Genomic DNA, 16,652 nt, shown 5'->3' with positions numbered 1-16,652 from the left:
CTGAAAAGCTCACAATTTCAGAATGGAATTACAGGCAAAGAGGACAAAATAAATAATGAAAGTATATTGCAGAGTTGTGTTATTATATACAATTTATCATTTTATATTACCATCTCAAAGTGTTTAATGTCCCTTTAATATTACATGCTCTATCTGAATCATGCAAGTTTAATTTTGACTTTCCTATCCGTTTAACAGCTGAGAGTGCTGGAGCTTTCTGAAGCTATCTCGCACCTGTGGTTAAGGCAAGGTATGTTTGTCCTCACGCAGTTTCTACTGTGCATGACTGTATCGGACAAACGTACCTGGCCTTTTATAATATAGGATTTTTCCATCTATCTATTCAGCAAGAGATAGAAAACTAGAGAAGCTGGAGAGGCTGGTAAGACGAATAAAGCTGGACAGCCTGAAGAGGCCTCATATTTTGCCCATTGTAGATTAATGCTATTACATTCACAAAAACAACAGAAAGCTTTAAAGCCAAAAACAAAATTTATGCTTACCTGATAAATTAATTTATTTTATGGTGGCGAGAGTCTTTGAGCAATTACTTTTGAGATTCAACTCCTGGCCACTAGGAGGAGACAAAAATTCCCAAAGCTCTAAAAGCACTAAATACTAAATACCTCCCACCTCTCTGATATTCTAGTCTGATGTATAACAAAGAAAGGAGAAGTAGAAAGACAGGAAAGGACAAATTAGGGAAAATGAGGTACAATCTAGAACTGCCCCCAGAAAAAAAAAAGTAAAAAATGTAAATGGGCGGGTATCTTGGACTCTCACCACCATGAATGAAATTAATTTAACAGGTAAGCATACATTTTGTTTCCTTTCATAAGGTGGTGAGAGTCCACAAGCCATTTTTTCTTGGGAACTAATACCCAAGTTGTGGAGTCCACGAGTAATTGGGCAGGACATATAATGTTTAAGGAAGGCACCTACTTGCCAGGCAGAGCTGCCTTAAGAACTTTTCTACCAAACACATTAAAGTGGTAGAATTTAGAGAAAGTATGTTGCTGCCTTGCAAATGTATACAATATAATCCTCATTCTTGAAAACCCAAGAAGTAACTGATCTAGAAAAAGGGCAATAATACATTTGGAAAAATACTATCCCACCTCCACATAAACCTTGGTAATCAGGAGATTTAGTCAAAAAGCTAAAGAAACTGATATGGCCCTGTGACTTTTATGTGGACCAATGAACTAACAAATTAAAGGATTGTCTAAAAACCTTTGTAATTTTTAAGTAGAATTCTAATGCTCTTACAATAAGAGACCATCAAATGAATTATTTGGATTAGGACAAGAAGATGGGCTATAATCTCCTTACTAATGATATCCGAAAAATCACTCTAGTTAAAAAACAAAACAAAACACAGTCTTCCAGCAGAAGATATTGCTAAAAACAACAAAAACTTTCAAGACAATCAAATTGTCCAAAGCATGCAGGTTTGAAAAGAGAAACCTGAAAAGCTTGTAAACAAAAACAAATTACTTTTTCAAAGAGGAGAAGTTGGTTTAGGCACTGAATATATCCTGACTAAGCCAGAAAAAAAACCTGGATGTCATAACACTTAGCAGTTTACCTGTAGCATGAAACAGAAAAAGCAGAAATATGACTCTTTAAAGAGTTACTCATTATCCAAAATGACTTGCCATAAGAAGAATTCTTGGAATTCTAAAAGAATGCCAGCTAAAACCCTGGTTTTCAAAATCTTTAATCCATCAAGCTGAGAGACTTGAGGTCTTGATGATTGGAAAAAGCTTGACATCTAAATAAGATTCACAAACCAAGTTCTGCGTGACCTGACTGGATTAAGAATTAATGAAGAATGCTCTATTCAGTTCGAACTAAGACTCTTGGAAACAGAAGCCATCAGGTCTATCTCTGAGTGTTTGTTGGGGTGTGTGTATGTAACACTATCTAATACTCCATGTACCAATTTACACAGTCAGCCCCTACTTCAAAATAAATACATACATAAATATGTACAGCACATATACAGTAAAAGACAGATACTAAAATACATCTGTACACACCTATAAAAAAAAAAATAAAAAAAAAAAAATATATATATATATATATATACATACATAGAGATACATATATGAATGTTAAAGCCCTTTGCATGCTTTCCCCCCCCCCTAATACCTGAAACCTTATATCTTTGAGCCCTTTGTAATGCAATATTTTTTTTAAATAATTTTTTATCAGACAGTGTAAATATGAGTGTGACTGTACTGTTAAATGTATTTTTTTTTGTGTCTTATGTAATATTTAACCAGAGCTCTGAAGTCACACTAACTAGCTATTTCCGTTGCATGGTAAAAGCAGAGAAATAACATTGCATGCTACAGTTAGCGCACCACTTGTAATCTAGCCCACAGCTTGTAAAAAAAATTAAAAATCCTTCAGTAATAAGACCTTTGAAAATTGTCTGTTGCACTCAGAAACAAAGGACCAGTTGAGGAATTAGTTGAGGAAAATAGGCCAGTTACTAAATGTAACTGCAGTGCTATTTCAGTGCACGGAAAACATAGAATACACAAAGAGCCTCCCCCCTCACACTGGCAAACAGTTAAATCCTTTTTACTGTGTATATAACAGAGGGTATAAGGTTGCATTGAGATGTAACTCCCAGGTGAATTATCTGAATAGTAAATATCAGATATTATCAGATAATAAAGTTTCCATAATTACTAGACTAAAGGGCCAAATTATCAAGCTACGAATGGAGCATGATGCCCCTGGTTCCGCACGAGCCTTCAGGCTTCCTGGAAACAGCAGTTATGAAGCAGCGGTCTAAAGACTGCTGCTCCATATCTTGTCTGCCTGCTCTGAGGCTGCGGACATCAATCTGCCCAATCCTATGCGATCTGGCTGATTGACACCCCCTGCTAGCGGCCGATTGTCTGCGAATCTGCAGGGGGCCGCATTGCACAAGCAGTTCACAAGAACTGCTTGTGCAATGATAAATGCCAACAGCGTATGCTGTCGGCATTTATCGATGTGCGGTGGACATGACACGCTTCATCATATCATGTCCGTCCGCACTGTAATAAATCGACCCCTAAGTATGAAAATTCTAAGTAATAAAGGTGTAATTAGTCTGTTACATGCGTTTGTCCCCTGGCTCCCTACCAATAGCCTGTGGGCTATATGAGTGTAAGAAATGGCTGCACTTTGCTCAGATGCACCCATTATACTGTGCATACTGGCTGCAGGCAAGACTGCCCATACAATGAGAGCCCACCCAGTGCTGTGTACATCACAGCAGAGAATCTATGTGTGGAGTATATTGATGACCCAACAGGAGGAGGATAAGGGACCGGTCCCCGCAACATCTGTGGCAGGCTTGTGACTAACCTTCACTGGGAGTAACCAATACTCCAAACTACCCCCTGTCTCTCAGTAGCAGCTCTCTGAGGAGAAAATGGGCCTCAAATTGGTCTGAGGACCCCTCTCAACGAAGAATCTGGAGCATCTCAATTCTTCACCTTCCTCCTGTGAGGCAAATAAAAGTCTAGAGTTGGAGGGATTAAGTGCTCTTAGAGCTTTGGAAATCTTTTCCTCCTCTTACTGGCCAGGAGTTGAATCCCAGGAGTAATGGCTCATAGACTCTCACCACCTTATGAAAGAAAATTAATTTTAAATACATTTCTTACTTTTCTCAGCAATTTAATCTTGAAGTTAAACTAGTCATAATTGATCAGTCCCTAATTAATGCATTCCATCTAAATGACAGAGGATTTCAATGAATTTTTGTATTACCATTTTTTTTAAAATCTTTATTTATTTCCAGCACTGGTTACATTAATTAATAATCAGAATTTACAAAAAGTGATATGACATACAAGAATATAAAGCAATCACTGCAACAATGCTGGGGCTTTGTCTTTTTGTTCTTCCCCTCCCCATTCCCTACTCCCTCCTTGTTCCCTATCTTCAATCTAGTGAAACCTTCTAGGTTGCTGGTAAGCTAACTAGCCAGGATCGGCGTTGTAAACTCCACCCTTTCTTCTTCCCTAGTTTCCGGGTTGCTGTTGATGCTGGATGGTGTATAAATATCTGTCCATGTTACTGGTTTTTATTCTGTAGAATTTTACATATTAGTGCTCAGCTGGTGATTGGGACAATGTTTAGCCCTATACTGCCATTCACAACAGTTCATGATAGGGATGTGTAACTGAGTATCTTTTTATGAGCACAGCTATTTTGGTGCCGAGAGTCTCTCACAATGACCCAAAAAAGAAATCTCTGGAGGGGTCAACCTCAATTACAAAGGGAGAAGTCTCTGTTTGGAAAAATAGGACCTCTCATCCATCATCTCTCCCCTTGTTTAACAATCGATGTAATCCAGCTATAATTATAATAATATCTAAAATATTACCCCAGAGGTGTCACTCCTGGTTCCCCCTTCTTCCCCCTCGTCTAATTGTTTTCTCAGTAGATCTGTCATTTACTGTGCCTATTGGTCTCTTAAAATGTCAGCTGCCATTTTCCATTTAGTTGGGCACTAAGTATATACTCTGAGTCTTTAAAGGGGTAGATAATCTGTTTCTGATGTGTTAAGTCAAGGCTGCATATGAGGGCTTCCTGTTTGGTCATAAAATGTTTTGTCCTCATTGTTATGTCTCCCTGAGTATCTATTTGTTCATAGATCATTTGTTTCATTAGTGTTTCTTTGAGTTGAAGTAGACTAGGTGGTTTTGTCGTCAGCCATTGTTTGAGAATAAGCTCTCTAGCCTGTAGTATTAAATTGTGTATAAACTTTGCGTGAGTTTTAGGAGTTAACTGCGTGTGCAGAAAGATTACCATCTTTAATGATAGTCTTACCTTTTCAGTAGTTATGGACTCAATCCTTTTTTGTGTCATGCCCCAGAATTTTGTCAATCGTGGGCATTCCCATATCATATGTGTAATGTTTGGCTTGGGGTACAAGCATTTTGGGCACAGGCCAGAAGCATCTGGGTTCCACTTGTGGAACATTCTAGGTGTCACATACGCTTTGTGCTTATGTTTAATTAATGTATTTCAGCTGATAGAGTAGCGTTCCTTACCTTTGTGAAGCTTTGGATAATGCATGAATCCGGAATTATCTGTCCTGACAATGTATTCCGTGTGTTTTGGAGGTGGGTTTTGGTAGAAGTATTAGATATAGATTGAAGGGTGTTATATGTGTGTAAGATAGATGTCATCCCACCTTTCGTTAATATCAGTAGTCTGTAAATTTCACAGTTTGTGTTTGGCATGTCTTTTGCTTTTAGGAGATCTGTAACATAATGTCTCATCTGGAGGAAAGCAAAGTGGTGACTGTTGGGTATGTTAAAGTCTGTTTGTAGTTCTCTAAAGGATCGGATCGTTCTCCGATCCCCTGACAACACTTGTCGGAGTGTCATCACCCCCTCTCTTCCCACTGTTTGAAGGGTTTTGTAGTGAATCCCGTCGGAAAGTCTGGATTGCCCTAGAGGGATAAATATAAGGTGTGTCGGTGTGAAAGTCCTAGAGTTTTGCATAGCTTCCACCAAGCCCTTATAGGATTATATAGAAGAGGGGCATCTCCAACTATATCCTCAGCTTGTGCAGGTGTCATATGTAGGAGCATCTGTAGGGACCATGGCCTAATGATTTCTGTTTCAAGTGTGTAATCTGTGAAGTGGTTTTTATGTAACAACCAATCCATAACATACTTAGCTAGGGCTGCCCAGTTATAATGTTCTATATTTGGGAGGCCAAAACCTTCTAATGCTGTCGGGCAAGTCAATTTTGAGTAACTTAATCTGTGTTTCTTCTTGTTCCACAGAAATGTTAAGATGTCTTTGTTTAATAGTTTGAGGTCCTGTTTATGTAACAGCTCAGGGAGCATTTGAAGTGTATATAAAAGCTTGGGGAACAAGATCATCTTCACCAGACCCACTCTTCCCAACAGAGTCTAAGGGAAACCAGACCAGCTTACCAGTTTTTGTCTTAAATCGTTTAGCAGTGGTCTGAAGTTACACTCATACCATTGTTTATGATTGCTAGTCAGGGTAATTATTAGGTATATGGTAGAGGGAGAGGAGGGTTCTGGTTTCAGTAGCCACAAGAGCTCAGATTTATCATTATTGATCTGATATCCAGAGATCTCACCAAACTCAGCGATAATCTGCATTGTTTTAGGGCTATTTCTCTTGGTTCCTGTGTATACAGAACCATATCGTCTGCAAAAAGAGATAGGTGGATAGTTTCTTTACCTATTTGTAAGCCTTCTGTGTCTCTTCTTATTTTGCATGCTAGGGGCTCTAGTGTTAGATCAAAAAGGAGTGGGGAAAGGGGGCATCACTGTCTTGTGCCTCTTAGGAGTGTGAATGGTTTAGAGGGTGTACCATTAATTAAAATCGCTGCCTTGGGTTCTCTATAAATGGTGTGTATGGCTCTTAAGAATGATCCCTGTATACCAAATTTCCTGAGTGTAGTGAACAGAGGATCCCATAAAATCTTGTTGAATGTTTTTTCAGCATCCACAAGTAGCAAACAAGCTTCCTCAGGGTTAACTTGGTGGTCACTGTTACTACCTTTCCAATAATGTGTTAGAATCAACTGTAGCTTTCTCATATTTTTGACTGAGGAGCTACCCTTTACAAATCCCGTTTGATCCTCATGTATCAAGAGGGGAAGTATGTCCGCTAGTCTGTTAGCCAGTATTTTTGTGAACAATTTATAATCGGGATTCAGTAGGAATATCGGTTGGTATGAGGAGGTAAGTAATGGGTCTCTGTCAGGTTTAGGGATAACAGTCACATTTGCTTCAGAGAATCTGTTGGATAGCCTTGCCCCCCTCCAAGATCGCATTACATAGGAGTGTAAGTGTGTCCAAGGTCTCTATTTTCAATAGTTTATAGAATTCCCCTGGTAAACCTGCCAGGTCCTGGGGTCTTCTCCAGGGGAAGTGCCTCGATCGAATTGATTACTTCTAGAGGTTGGATTGGGGCATTTAGCTTCTGTATCTGTTCTTTGTCTAGCTGTGGGAGGTGTAAATCCTCCCAAAAGTTTTGCTTTTTCCCTACATCTACCTGTTGGTCACTGTATAGCTTGGAGTAGTAATCGCTTTGTGTATATCTGTCTCTTGTGTGTATATTTTCCCTCTCTCTCTAATTGCCACTACAATATTAGGTTTTCTGTCCAGTGGTGATTCTCGCGAGTAGCTTGCCTGTGCGATTCCTATAATGGTAAAATTTGGCTTGTAGTCTATTTCGGGGACTATGTGAGGTTTGTAAGATATGTGTGTCTCTAAGGGTTTTAATGTCCCTGTAATTTTCCCGGTTTGTCTGTGTTGGATTACGTAGATAACGATTTCTAGTGTTTAGGAGTTGACGCAGTAACAGCTCTCCACTTAGCCTGCGTTTTTTCGTTAGTTTAGCTGCGTACACTGTCACCACCACACTAAACACTGCTTTTGATGACTCCCAGAAAAGTGAGACGTCGTTCAAGTGTTGAATATTTAGCTCCTTATAAGTGAGACATTCCCCTTTCAAGTGATTGCGTAGTTTTAGGTCATGATAGAGGTAAGTAGGGATCATGTTTTTGTCTATTCTAAAGGAGACTGGAGCATGATCTGAAATAGTGATGGGGTCAATTTTTGCGTCTCTGATACGGTGCAGATGGGAGTCGAGAACAAGAAGAAGTTTGTACGAGATAATGTATTTTTGGATGGGTGTAAGCATGTATGGTTCCTAGCCTCTGGATTCCTCTCCCTCCAGAAATCAGTCAAAAACAGTGTGTTTTTAAAATTTTGTAATATTAGTGTTTCCCTTTTTAACCCTGCCCATGGATAATGTTGTGTAGTGTTATGTTCTGGGTTGCGGAATCTGTCTGCTGGCATACAGGACCATATTTTTTATACGTACATGATCTCCTCAAGGTGTTGACAAGATCTAAACCCATGTGCAAGAGTTTTAAAAATGTTGTCCAAGATTCCACATAGTTTTAAACTACAAAAAAGAAAAAAAAAGGACATCATTATAAGTATGAATAATTTGAGATGTAGAGGGAAAAAAAAAGAGTATAATTCCTATGCTTTTAAATTTTACCTATGATGATTTTTAAAAAGCAGCATTAGTGTGCATATATTGTGTGTGTAAACAAAGCTGTCAACATAATAAGGATGGACAAATGTTACAGAAACTTGCATACTTTTTTTATTCTCTCAAAAATATTTGATAACATATAATGGATTACAGTATAAACAAAGCTAACAATAGGTACAGTGTACTAATGTATAACAATAAACATTTTTTATACCCTTTACCAAATCAATATATATATATATGGGGCCAATTTATCATGCTGCAAAAGTTAAGAAGCAGCGGTCATAAGACCACCGCTGCTCCTTAACTCATCCGCCACCTCTGAGGTGACGGATAGCAATCATCCCAATCAGATATATTATCGGGTTGATTGACATCCCCAACTAGCGGCTGATTGGCCGCGAATGTGCAGGGGGCGGCATTGCACAAGCATTTCACACAAAATGCTTGTGCAATGATAAATGCCGACAGCGTATGCTGTTGGCATTTATCGATGTTGGGCGGACATGATCCTCCACCCAACACTTGATAAATCGGCCCCATACTTTGAGAAATATCAAATTCCTATGTCATTATGTGAGAAAAACATAAATTATGCTTACCTGATAATTTCATTTCCATCTGTGGGAGGAGAGTCCACGGCCTCATTCATTACTTGTGGGAATTAAGAACCTGGCCACCAGGAGGAGGAAAAGACACCCCAGCCAAAGGCTTAAATACCTTCCCCACTTCCCTCCTCCCCCAGTCATTCTGTCAAGGGAACAAGGAACAGTAGGAGAAATATCAGGGTATAAATGGTGCCAGAAGAACAAAAATAAATTTAGCTCCTCCCACAGATGGAAATGAAATTATCAGGTAAGCATAATTTATGTTTTCCATCTTAATGGGAGGAGAGTCCACGGCTTCATTCATTACTTGTGGGAAACAAATATCCAAGCTCTAGAGGACACTGAATGAAAAAAACGGGAGGGCAAAAGAGGCGGACACTAATCTGAGGGCACCACAGCCTGCTTATGCCAAAGCTAAAACATCAAATTTGTAAAACTTTGTAAAAGTATGTAAGGAGGACCAAGTAGCCGCCTTACAAATCTGCTCCATAGAGGCCTCATTTTTAAAGGCCTATGAAGAGGCCACAGCCCTAGTTGAGTGAGCCGTAATCCTCTGAGGAGGCTTATGTCCCGCTGTCTCATAGGCAAAGCGAATCAAGCTCCTCATACCAAAATGATAGGGAAATGGAAGAGGCATTCTGCCCCCCTGCGCTTCCCTGAATACACAACAAATAAAGATGAAGTCTGTCGGAATTCCTTTATGGCCCGAAGGCTCTAACCACATCCAAATTATAAAGCAACCTTTCCTTTGAAGAAGAAGGGTTAGGACACAAGGAAGGAACCACTATCTCCTGATTGATGTTACGACTTGACACAACCTTGGGAAGAAACCCGAACCCAGTGCGAAGAACAGCCTTATCGGCGTGAAAAAACAAATAAGTAGGCTCACATTGCAAGGCCGCCAACTCAGAGACCCTGCGTGCAACAGCCAGTAGGAATAGAACTTTCCAAGAAAGAGTTTTAATGTCAAGCGAATGCATAGGTTCAAAAGGAGCCTTCTGCAAAATCTTAAGTACCAAGTTTAAGCTTCAAGGGTTAGAGGAATTTCTAAAGACAGGCCTGATCCTAGACATAGCCTGAACGAAGGACTGAATATCAGGGAGCTCTGCAAGCTTCTTGTGTAACAGTACTGATAAAGCCGAAATCAGTCCTTTTAAGGAACTGGTGGCAAGTCCCTTTTCAAACCCATCCTGAAGGAAGGACAGGATCCTGGATATAATAACCTTATGCCAGGGATATCCACGTTCCTCACACCAGGACAAGTAGGTCCTCCACACCTTATAATAGATGTGACAAGTGACCGGCTTCCTGGCTTGAATGAGAGTATCAATCACTCTCTCAGAAAATCCTCTCTTGGCTAGGACTAAGTGTTCAATCTGCATTCAGTCAGCCTCAGAGAATCGAGATTTTGATGTAGAAAGGGACCCTGAACTAGCAGATCTCTGCGACAAGGTAACCTCCATGGAGAAGATGATGACATCCCCACCAGATCCGCAAACCACATCCTCCGTGGCCACGACAGAGCAATCAGAATAGCCGAAGCTTGCTCCTGCTTGATGCGGGCCACTACTCTAGGTAGAAGTGGCCACGGTGGAAATATGTAGACTGGATTGAACTCCCAAGGCACCGCTAAGGCATCAATTTGTGCTCTGTGCTGGACTTTACTCTCTTTACTATATTCCTAAAGGATTACCCTCTTCCATTTGGAATTTGTGCTCTGTGCTGGACTTTACTCTCTTTACCGCTAAGGCATCTATCAGCTCTGCTTGGGTATCCCTGGACCATGACACGTATATGGGTAGCTTGAAGTTGAGTCTGGACGCCATGAGATCTATCTCCAGCGTCCCCCATCTGTTGCAGATCTGTGCAAACACCTCAGGATGGAGAGACCATTCCCCCGGATGAAACAATTGTCTGCTGAGAAAATCCGCTACCCAGTTGTCCACACCCAGAATGTGGACCACTGATAGCGAACAGTAGTGGGTCTCCGGCCATTCCAGAATCCGAGAAACTTCCCTCATGGCTAGGGAGCTTCTCGTTTCCCCCTGATGGTTGATGTAAGCCACCGAGGTAACGTTGTCCGATTGGAATCTGATGAATCGAGACGACCCCAGGAGGGGCCAAGCCCTCAGAGCATTGAAGATCGCTCGAAGTTCCAGAATATTGATCGGGAGAAGCGACTCCTCTTGAGTCCACCTGCCCTGTGCCTTGCTGGCACCCCAAACAGCTCCCCATCCTGACAGACTTGTGTCCGTGGTCACAATCTCCCAGGATGGTCTCAAGAAGGATGTCCCCTGGGACAGCATTGAAGATCGCTCGAAGTTCCAGAATATTGATCGGGAGAAGCGACTCCTCTTGAGTCCACCTGCCCTGTGCCTTGCTGGCACCCCAAACAGCTCCCCATCCTGACAGACTTGTGTCCGTGGTCACAATCTCCCAGGATGGTCTCAAGAAGGATGTCCCCTGGGACAGTTAGCCCGGGCAGATCCACCAAGAGAGGGATTCCCTCGTTTGGTTGTCCAGGGAGATCTGTTGGGATAGATCTGACTGATCGCCATTCCATTGTCTCAACATGCACAACTGAAGAGTTCTGAGATGGAACCTGGCGTATGGAATGACATCTATGCTGGATACCATGAGCCCAATCACCTCCATGCACCGGGCAGCAGATGGCCTTAAGGAGGTCTGGAGGGCAAGACATCTGGACGCAATCTTGCAACGTCTCTGATCTGTAAGGAATATCTTCATGGATATGGAATCTATGATCGTGACCAGAAATTCCACTCTGTTGCTGGGAACCAGGGATCTCTTTCCTTCGTTTATCTTCCATCCATGGGATCGAAGGAGAAGAAGAGTCCTCGAATGGTCCTCTGCTAGACTGCATGACGAAGCCTGGACCAGGATGTCGCCCAGATAAGGTGCCATTGCAATACCACTGGCTCTCGCTACCGCGAGCAGCGCTCCCAGAATCTTCGTAAAGACTATTAGGGCAGTTGTCAGACCGAACGGTAGGGCCACACACTAGAAGTGTTGGTCTAGAAATGTGAATCTTAGGAATCTGAAGTGATCCCTGTGGATTGGCACATGAAGGTAAGCATCCTTCAAATCTATTGTAGTCATAAACTGTCCCTCTCGAACTAGGGGCAGAATAGACCTGATCGTCTCCATCTTGAATGATGGGACTAACAGAAATTTGTTTAGGCACTTTAGGGCTAGAATCGGGCAAAACATGCCCTCCTTCTTTAAGACCACGAAAAGGTTTGAATAATACCCCAGACCTCTTTCCGCTAGAGGTACTGGTACGATTACTCCGAGAGAGGAGAGATCCCTCACGCACTCAAGAAAGGCATCTCTCTTCTCTGGACTTGAAAATAGGTTTGACAGAAGTAATCTGCCCCTGGGCGGATGAGTCTTGAACCCTATCCTGTATCCCTGGGCGATGACCTCCAGAACCCAAGGATCCTGAACATCTCTCATCCAAGCCTCTGTGAAAAGCAATAGTCTGCCCCCTACGCAATCATGAGACGGATCGGGGGCCGCCCCTTCATGCCGATTTTGTCTCGACGGGCTTCTTGCTCTGTTTGGCTTTGTTCCAAGATTGAGCAGGTTTCCAAGATCCCTTGGACTGCTCGGGTTTCGCGGCAGGTTGCTGGCATTGGGACTTGTCCGAATGAAAGGGATGAAAAGTAGACCCCTTAGGCTTATTTTTCTTATCCTGCGGTAGGAAAGCACCCTTGCCTTCTGTGAACGTGGATATAATAGAGTCTAGGCCTGGATCAAAAAGAACTTTCCCCTGAAATGGGAGGGAAAGTAATCTAGACTTGGAAGTCATGTCAGCAGACCAAGACTTTAACCACAAAGCCCTACGGGCTAGAACAGAGAACCCTGATGTCTTGGCATTCAGGTGAATAATCTGCATATTTGCATCACAGATAAACGAATTAGCCACCCTTAAAGGGCCACTAAACCCAAACTCTTTCTTTCATGATTCAGATAGACAATACAAATTTAAACAACATTACAAATTACTTCTATTATTTATTTTGCTTCATTTTTTAAATATCCTTAGTTGAAGAAAAAGCAATGCACATGTGTGAGCCAATCACACGAGGCTTCTATGAGCAGCAACCAATCAGCAGCTACTGAGCATATCTAGATATGCTTTTCAGCAAAGAATATCAAGAGAAAAAAAACAAATTAGATAATAGAAGTAAATTAGAAAGATGTTTAAAATTGCATTCTCTTTCTAAATCATGAAAGAAAAAAATGTGGGTTTCATGTCCCTTTAAGACCATAGCTGACAGAGTGTCACACCAGTAGGTAGCAGCTCCAGCCACCGCAGCGACCGCCGCTGCCGGTTGAAATACAAACCCCGAGAACATCTTTCTCAACGTGGATTGTATTTTTTTATCGATGGGCTCTTTGAACAATGAACTATCCTCGAGTGGGATAGTTGTATGCTTAGTGAGCATGGATATTGCTCCATCCACTTTAGAAATGGCCCCCCCACAGTTCAAGCTGAGAGTCCGTAATGGGGAACAGTTTTTTAAAAGAAGTAGAGGGAGAAAAGGATGAACCAAGTTTCTCCCATTCATTCTTAATAATATTAGCCATCTTAACGGGAACCGGGGAGGTCTGAGGCACCACCCTGTCCTCGTAGACCCTATCTAGCTTAGGGATCGAAGGTTCCTCCGGAAGTTTTGGTTCCCGAACCTCCAACGTAGCAAGCACCTCTTTCAGCAAGAAGCACAAATGCTCCATTTTAAACTTAAAGTCTGGCTCCTCCGCAGCCGGAGGTCTAGATGTCGCCAATTCTAACCCAGAGAAAGCGTCCTCTGAGGAGTCAGAATCGTCTTCATCAGAGAATAATCTGTCAGAGACATCCAATGGAGTAGATGACGGATAGCTATGTTTCACCTTTCGCTTACGCTTAGCAGGGCGTGGTAAGGCATTGAAGGCTGCAGTGACTGTTGTTTGCAACTGATCAGCGAAATCTGGCGGCCAAAGGGCCCCTCCCGCGGGAGGATTAGTAGTGCCCTGGGGAGCTGCATGTGTAATCCGAGATGAATGTAGGGAAGGCACCTCGCGGGACGGAGAACCCTCAGAGGTGGACGGCTCGGTTATACTAAATATCTTATTCTTTTTAGATATTGCAATTTTATCAAAGCATGTGGAACATAGTTGAATAGGTGTATCTACCAGAACCTCCTCACAATAAACACAGGTATTAGATCTGGTTAAGGAGGAAGTACCCTCTAATAGTAGTCCTCTATAGCTTGCGCCTTTATTACGGACTAGATAGAATTAAATGGCACCTTTATATCCCAATGGCCGGAGCACTCACCACCTCTTATGACCCGGACCACAGAGAAACAGTTTTGTCTCCTGCAACCGCCGATCAAGAAAGAGGAAGTTTAAAAAGGCCACACCCGGTCACATGGAGTGCCATGCAGGATCTCCCCTGCACTATAGAGAAAACGCGCCAAAAAGAGGACGTGCCGAAATCTCTCAAGAAAACCTGACTGTTCGCAGATTACCAGAGCCTCATCTCACACATGTCGTAGCATCAAACACAATAAAGAATATTATGCATAAATCCCCCCTGTTCAAATAACCCCCTTTCCGGGGATATTAACCCTTGATTCTATACAGATAAAAGGAGACACACTGTGATCCTGTCTTCTTGCGTTATCATATGTATATAAATTAAACGATCTTACCAGAATCTAGACTGTGGAACAGGAACATGGCCTTTCAAGTGTGACAGGTTAGTAGCATCACTCCTGACATGGACTTGAGTTCAGAAAGCAGGCAGCAAAACTCGTCAACGTTGATTGCTTACGGAGCTGTTAATCTGAGTCGGGATGGTTTCGCAGAAACACTCTCCCTGCATCGATGGACTCTAACTTTCACCCATGCTCTCACTGAGAGGCTGACAGGACTACTTAAAACTCCAGTCCCATTCTGAAGAGTACTACCCTCCATAAGAGACTACTCCGAATCTTCCAACACTTCTCTGCCAACCTCCTGTGATGAAAGGCAAAGAATGACTGGGGGATGAGGGGAGTGGGGGAGGTATTGAAGCCTTTGGTTGGGGTGTCTTTGCCTCCTCCTGGTGCTCAGGTTCTTAATTCCCACAAGTAATGAATGAGGCCATGGACTCTCCTATCATAAAGATGGAAAATATAGCACACTCAAGTGAGGAAATACCTGCTGGTGTCTTGGATTCTTGATGTGTCTCTGATACAAATGAATAATCTTAACATTTAGTTCACAGTTTTTATTTCAGCTAGAAAACTTTTGTGTCATACGTGTATTAGAGAGCATAGTATACATATGGACAGTTACCTATGTATCACTGATTCATGTACTATCATTGGCAGACATTGTTTTTCAATAAATGTATTCAAATGTTGTTAGTGTATATGTATCACTGTTTTTCAAACCTCAGACCTCCCTAACAGGCCAGATTTTGAGGATATCTGAACTGGAGTACAGGTGAAATAATCAGCTGATTAGTAAACATGGTTATTTTACCTGCTCTCACCCAAGGTTATCCTGAAAACCTGGCCTGTTGGAGAGGCTTGATGACAGGTTTGAAAACCAGTGGTGTAGATCTTTGCTTATAATTGAACACCAAGTTTAATTCAAATGAAACAGCTAATTTACAGTATATAGTAGCAAAATTGGGAACCTAGTGCACTGCAATAACATGACATCATTATGACATCAATACTTGCTAGTAGGGGCGTAAATACAGGAGTCTCAGAGGTCTCAATTGAGACCAGGTCAATACCTCTGGGAGGCCCATGTGGGCCTTGCAATCAGTAGTGGCATCACTCCACCTGCATCATATATGGCCCCTCTATGTGCCTTACTGCAAACCATTCTCACTGTTTAAATAAAGTAGGGATTTGCTAGTACAATATGGTGGCAGGTTTTCCAAGATAGCCAGCAGAGTATTGCTGTATAAAAAAAAACTGCCACCATATTTGTACAGAAAGGCTGTGTATATCTTCTGGGGCAGACTAACCAAGGAGGAAGGATAACTCACTGGCATAGAGAAGCAGCTCATCTTTCTCCTATGTGGTTGCTGTTCAGCTTCTACTGATTGCAAACAGCCAGAAATGGCACTGTTGAAATGAGGGCCCCATCACATGATGCCCAGCTACCCCCCACTTGCTAGTTGTAATGTACAGCACATTTTACAAGCTCTAAAAAAATTCTGGAAGCAATTTGACAATACTACCTAATAGAAAAAATGTTTAATATCTGATGTTATCTGTTCTTAACTTGGACATTTTTGTGTTATATGTTGTGTTGCTTTTTATTTGTGTAAAAGTGCTCACTAATACTTTTTATTTAACAAGGCAGTAGCTGGTAATGTGCCCTCTGGGGCTTTATCAACTACTTAGCTGTAGAATTCGAAAAGTCAAAAACAGCTGAAAAAAAAAGTTTGATTGTGAAATGTATAGAGACATTTTTCAGAATAAAAGCAGAGTTGTTAAAAACTGTTTCTAATATGTTTCTAATTGATTTTATGGGGATTTCTGTAGATAAATAATTAGATAATCCTTTCGTAAGGATTGTGATTAAACCCCATAGTGTTTAGAGCAATAAAAAAAAAAAACTTACTCTAGGTTTCTCAGATGTTTCAACCGCGGAAGCATTTGTGCAAAATGCAAGAAGGATATTTCATCAAAGGTGTTTTCTGCTAAGCTGTGAAATAAATAACAAAAAACATAAAGTTCATAAAGACACAGCAGGAATTAAAAGGTATGAACACATAGGGATTTGTAGAATTAAGCAAGCAGTTCCCAAGTGACAGACAGCACACACCTGATGCTCGTGGTAGAGGGCCACTGCACACACCTGATGCTCGTGGTAGAGGGCCACTGCACACACCTGATGCTCGTGGAAGAGGGTCACTGCACACACCTCTCTGTAATATGTAGACAACTGATTTCCACAGCAC

At 41.7% G+C, this 16,652-nt stretch overlaps 1 protein-coding gene across 1 annotated transcript in view; it reads right to left on the bottom strand.

Moving 5' to 3' along the window:
• The window catches only part of LOC128642042 (protein NLRC5), a 66,769-nt gene extending 50,377 nt beyond the window's left edge, over window positions 1-16,392 (bottom strand). The window contains exons 1-2 of the mRNA XM_053694693.1: window positions 16,313-16,392; window positions 7,890-7,973 (exon numbers count right to left, since the gene is read on the bottom strand). Coding sequence (XP_053550668.1) covers window positions 7,890-7,973; window positions 16,313-16,347 — 119 coding nt within the window. The 5' untranslated portion in view covers window positions 16,348-16,392. The remainder of the gene's footprint in view (window positions 1-7,889; window positions 7,974-16,312) is intronic.
• Window positions 16,393-16,652: the final 260 nt, after the last annotated feature.

Source organism: Bombina bombina, chromosome 1 (assembly GCF_027579735.1).
Source record: "Bombina bombina isolate aBomBom1 chromosome 1, aBomBom1.pri, whole genome shotgun sequence".
Classification (NCBI taxonomy): domain Eukaryota; kingdom Metazoa; phylum Chordata; class Amphibia; order Anura; family Bombinatoridae; genus Bombina; species Bombina bombina.
The sequence above is the reverse complement of the archived record's forward strand: the minus strand, read 5'-3'. Positions and strand labels throughout refer to the sequence as shown.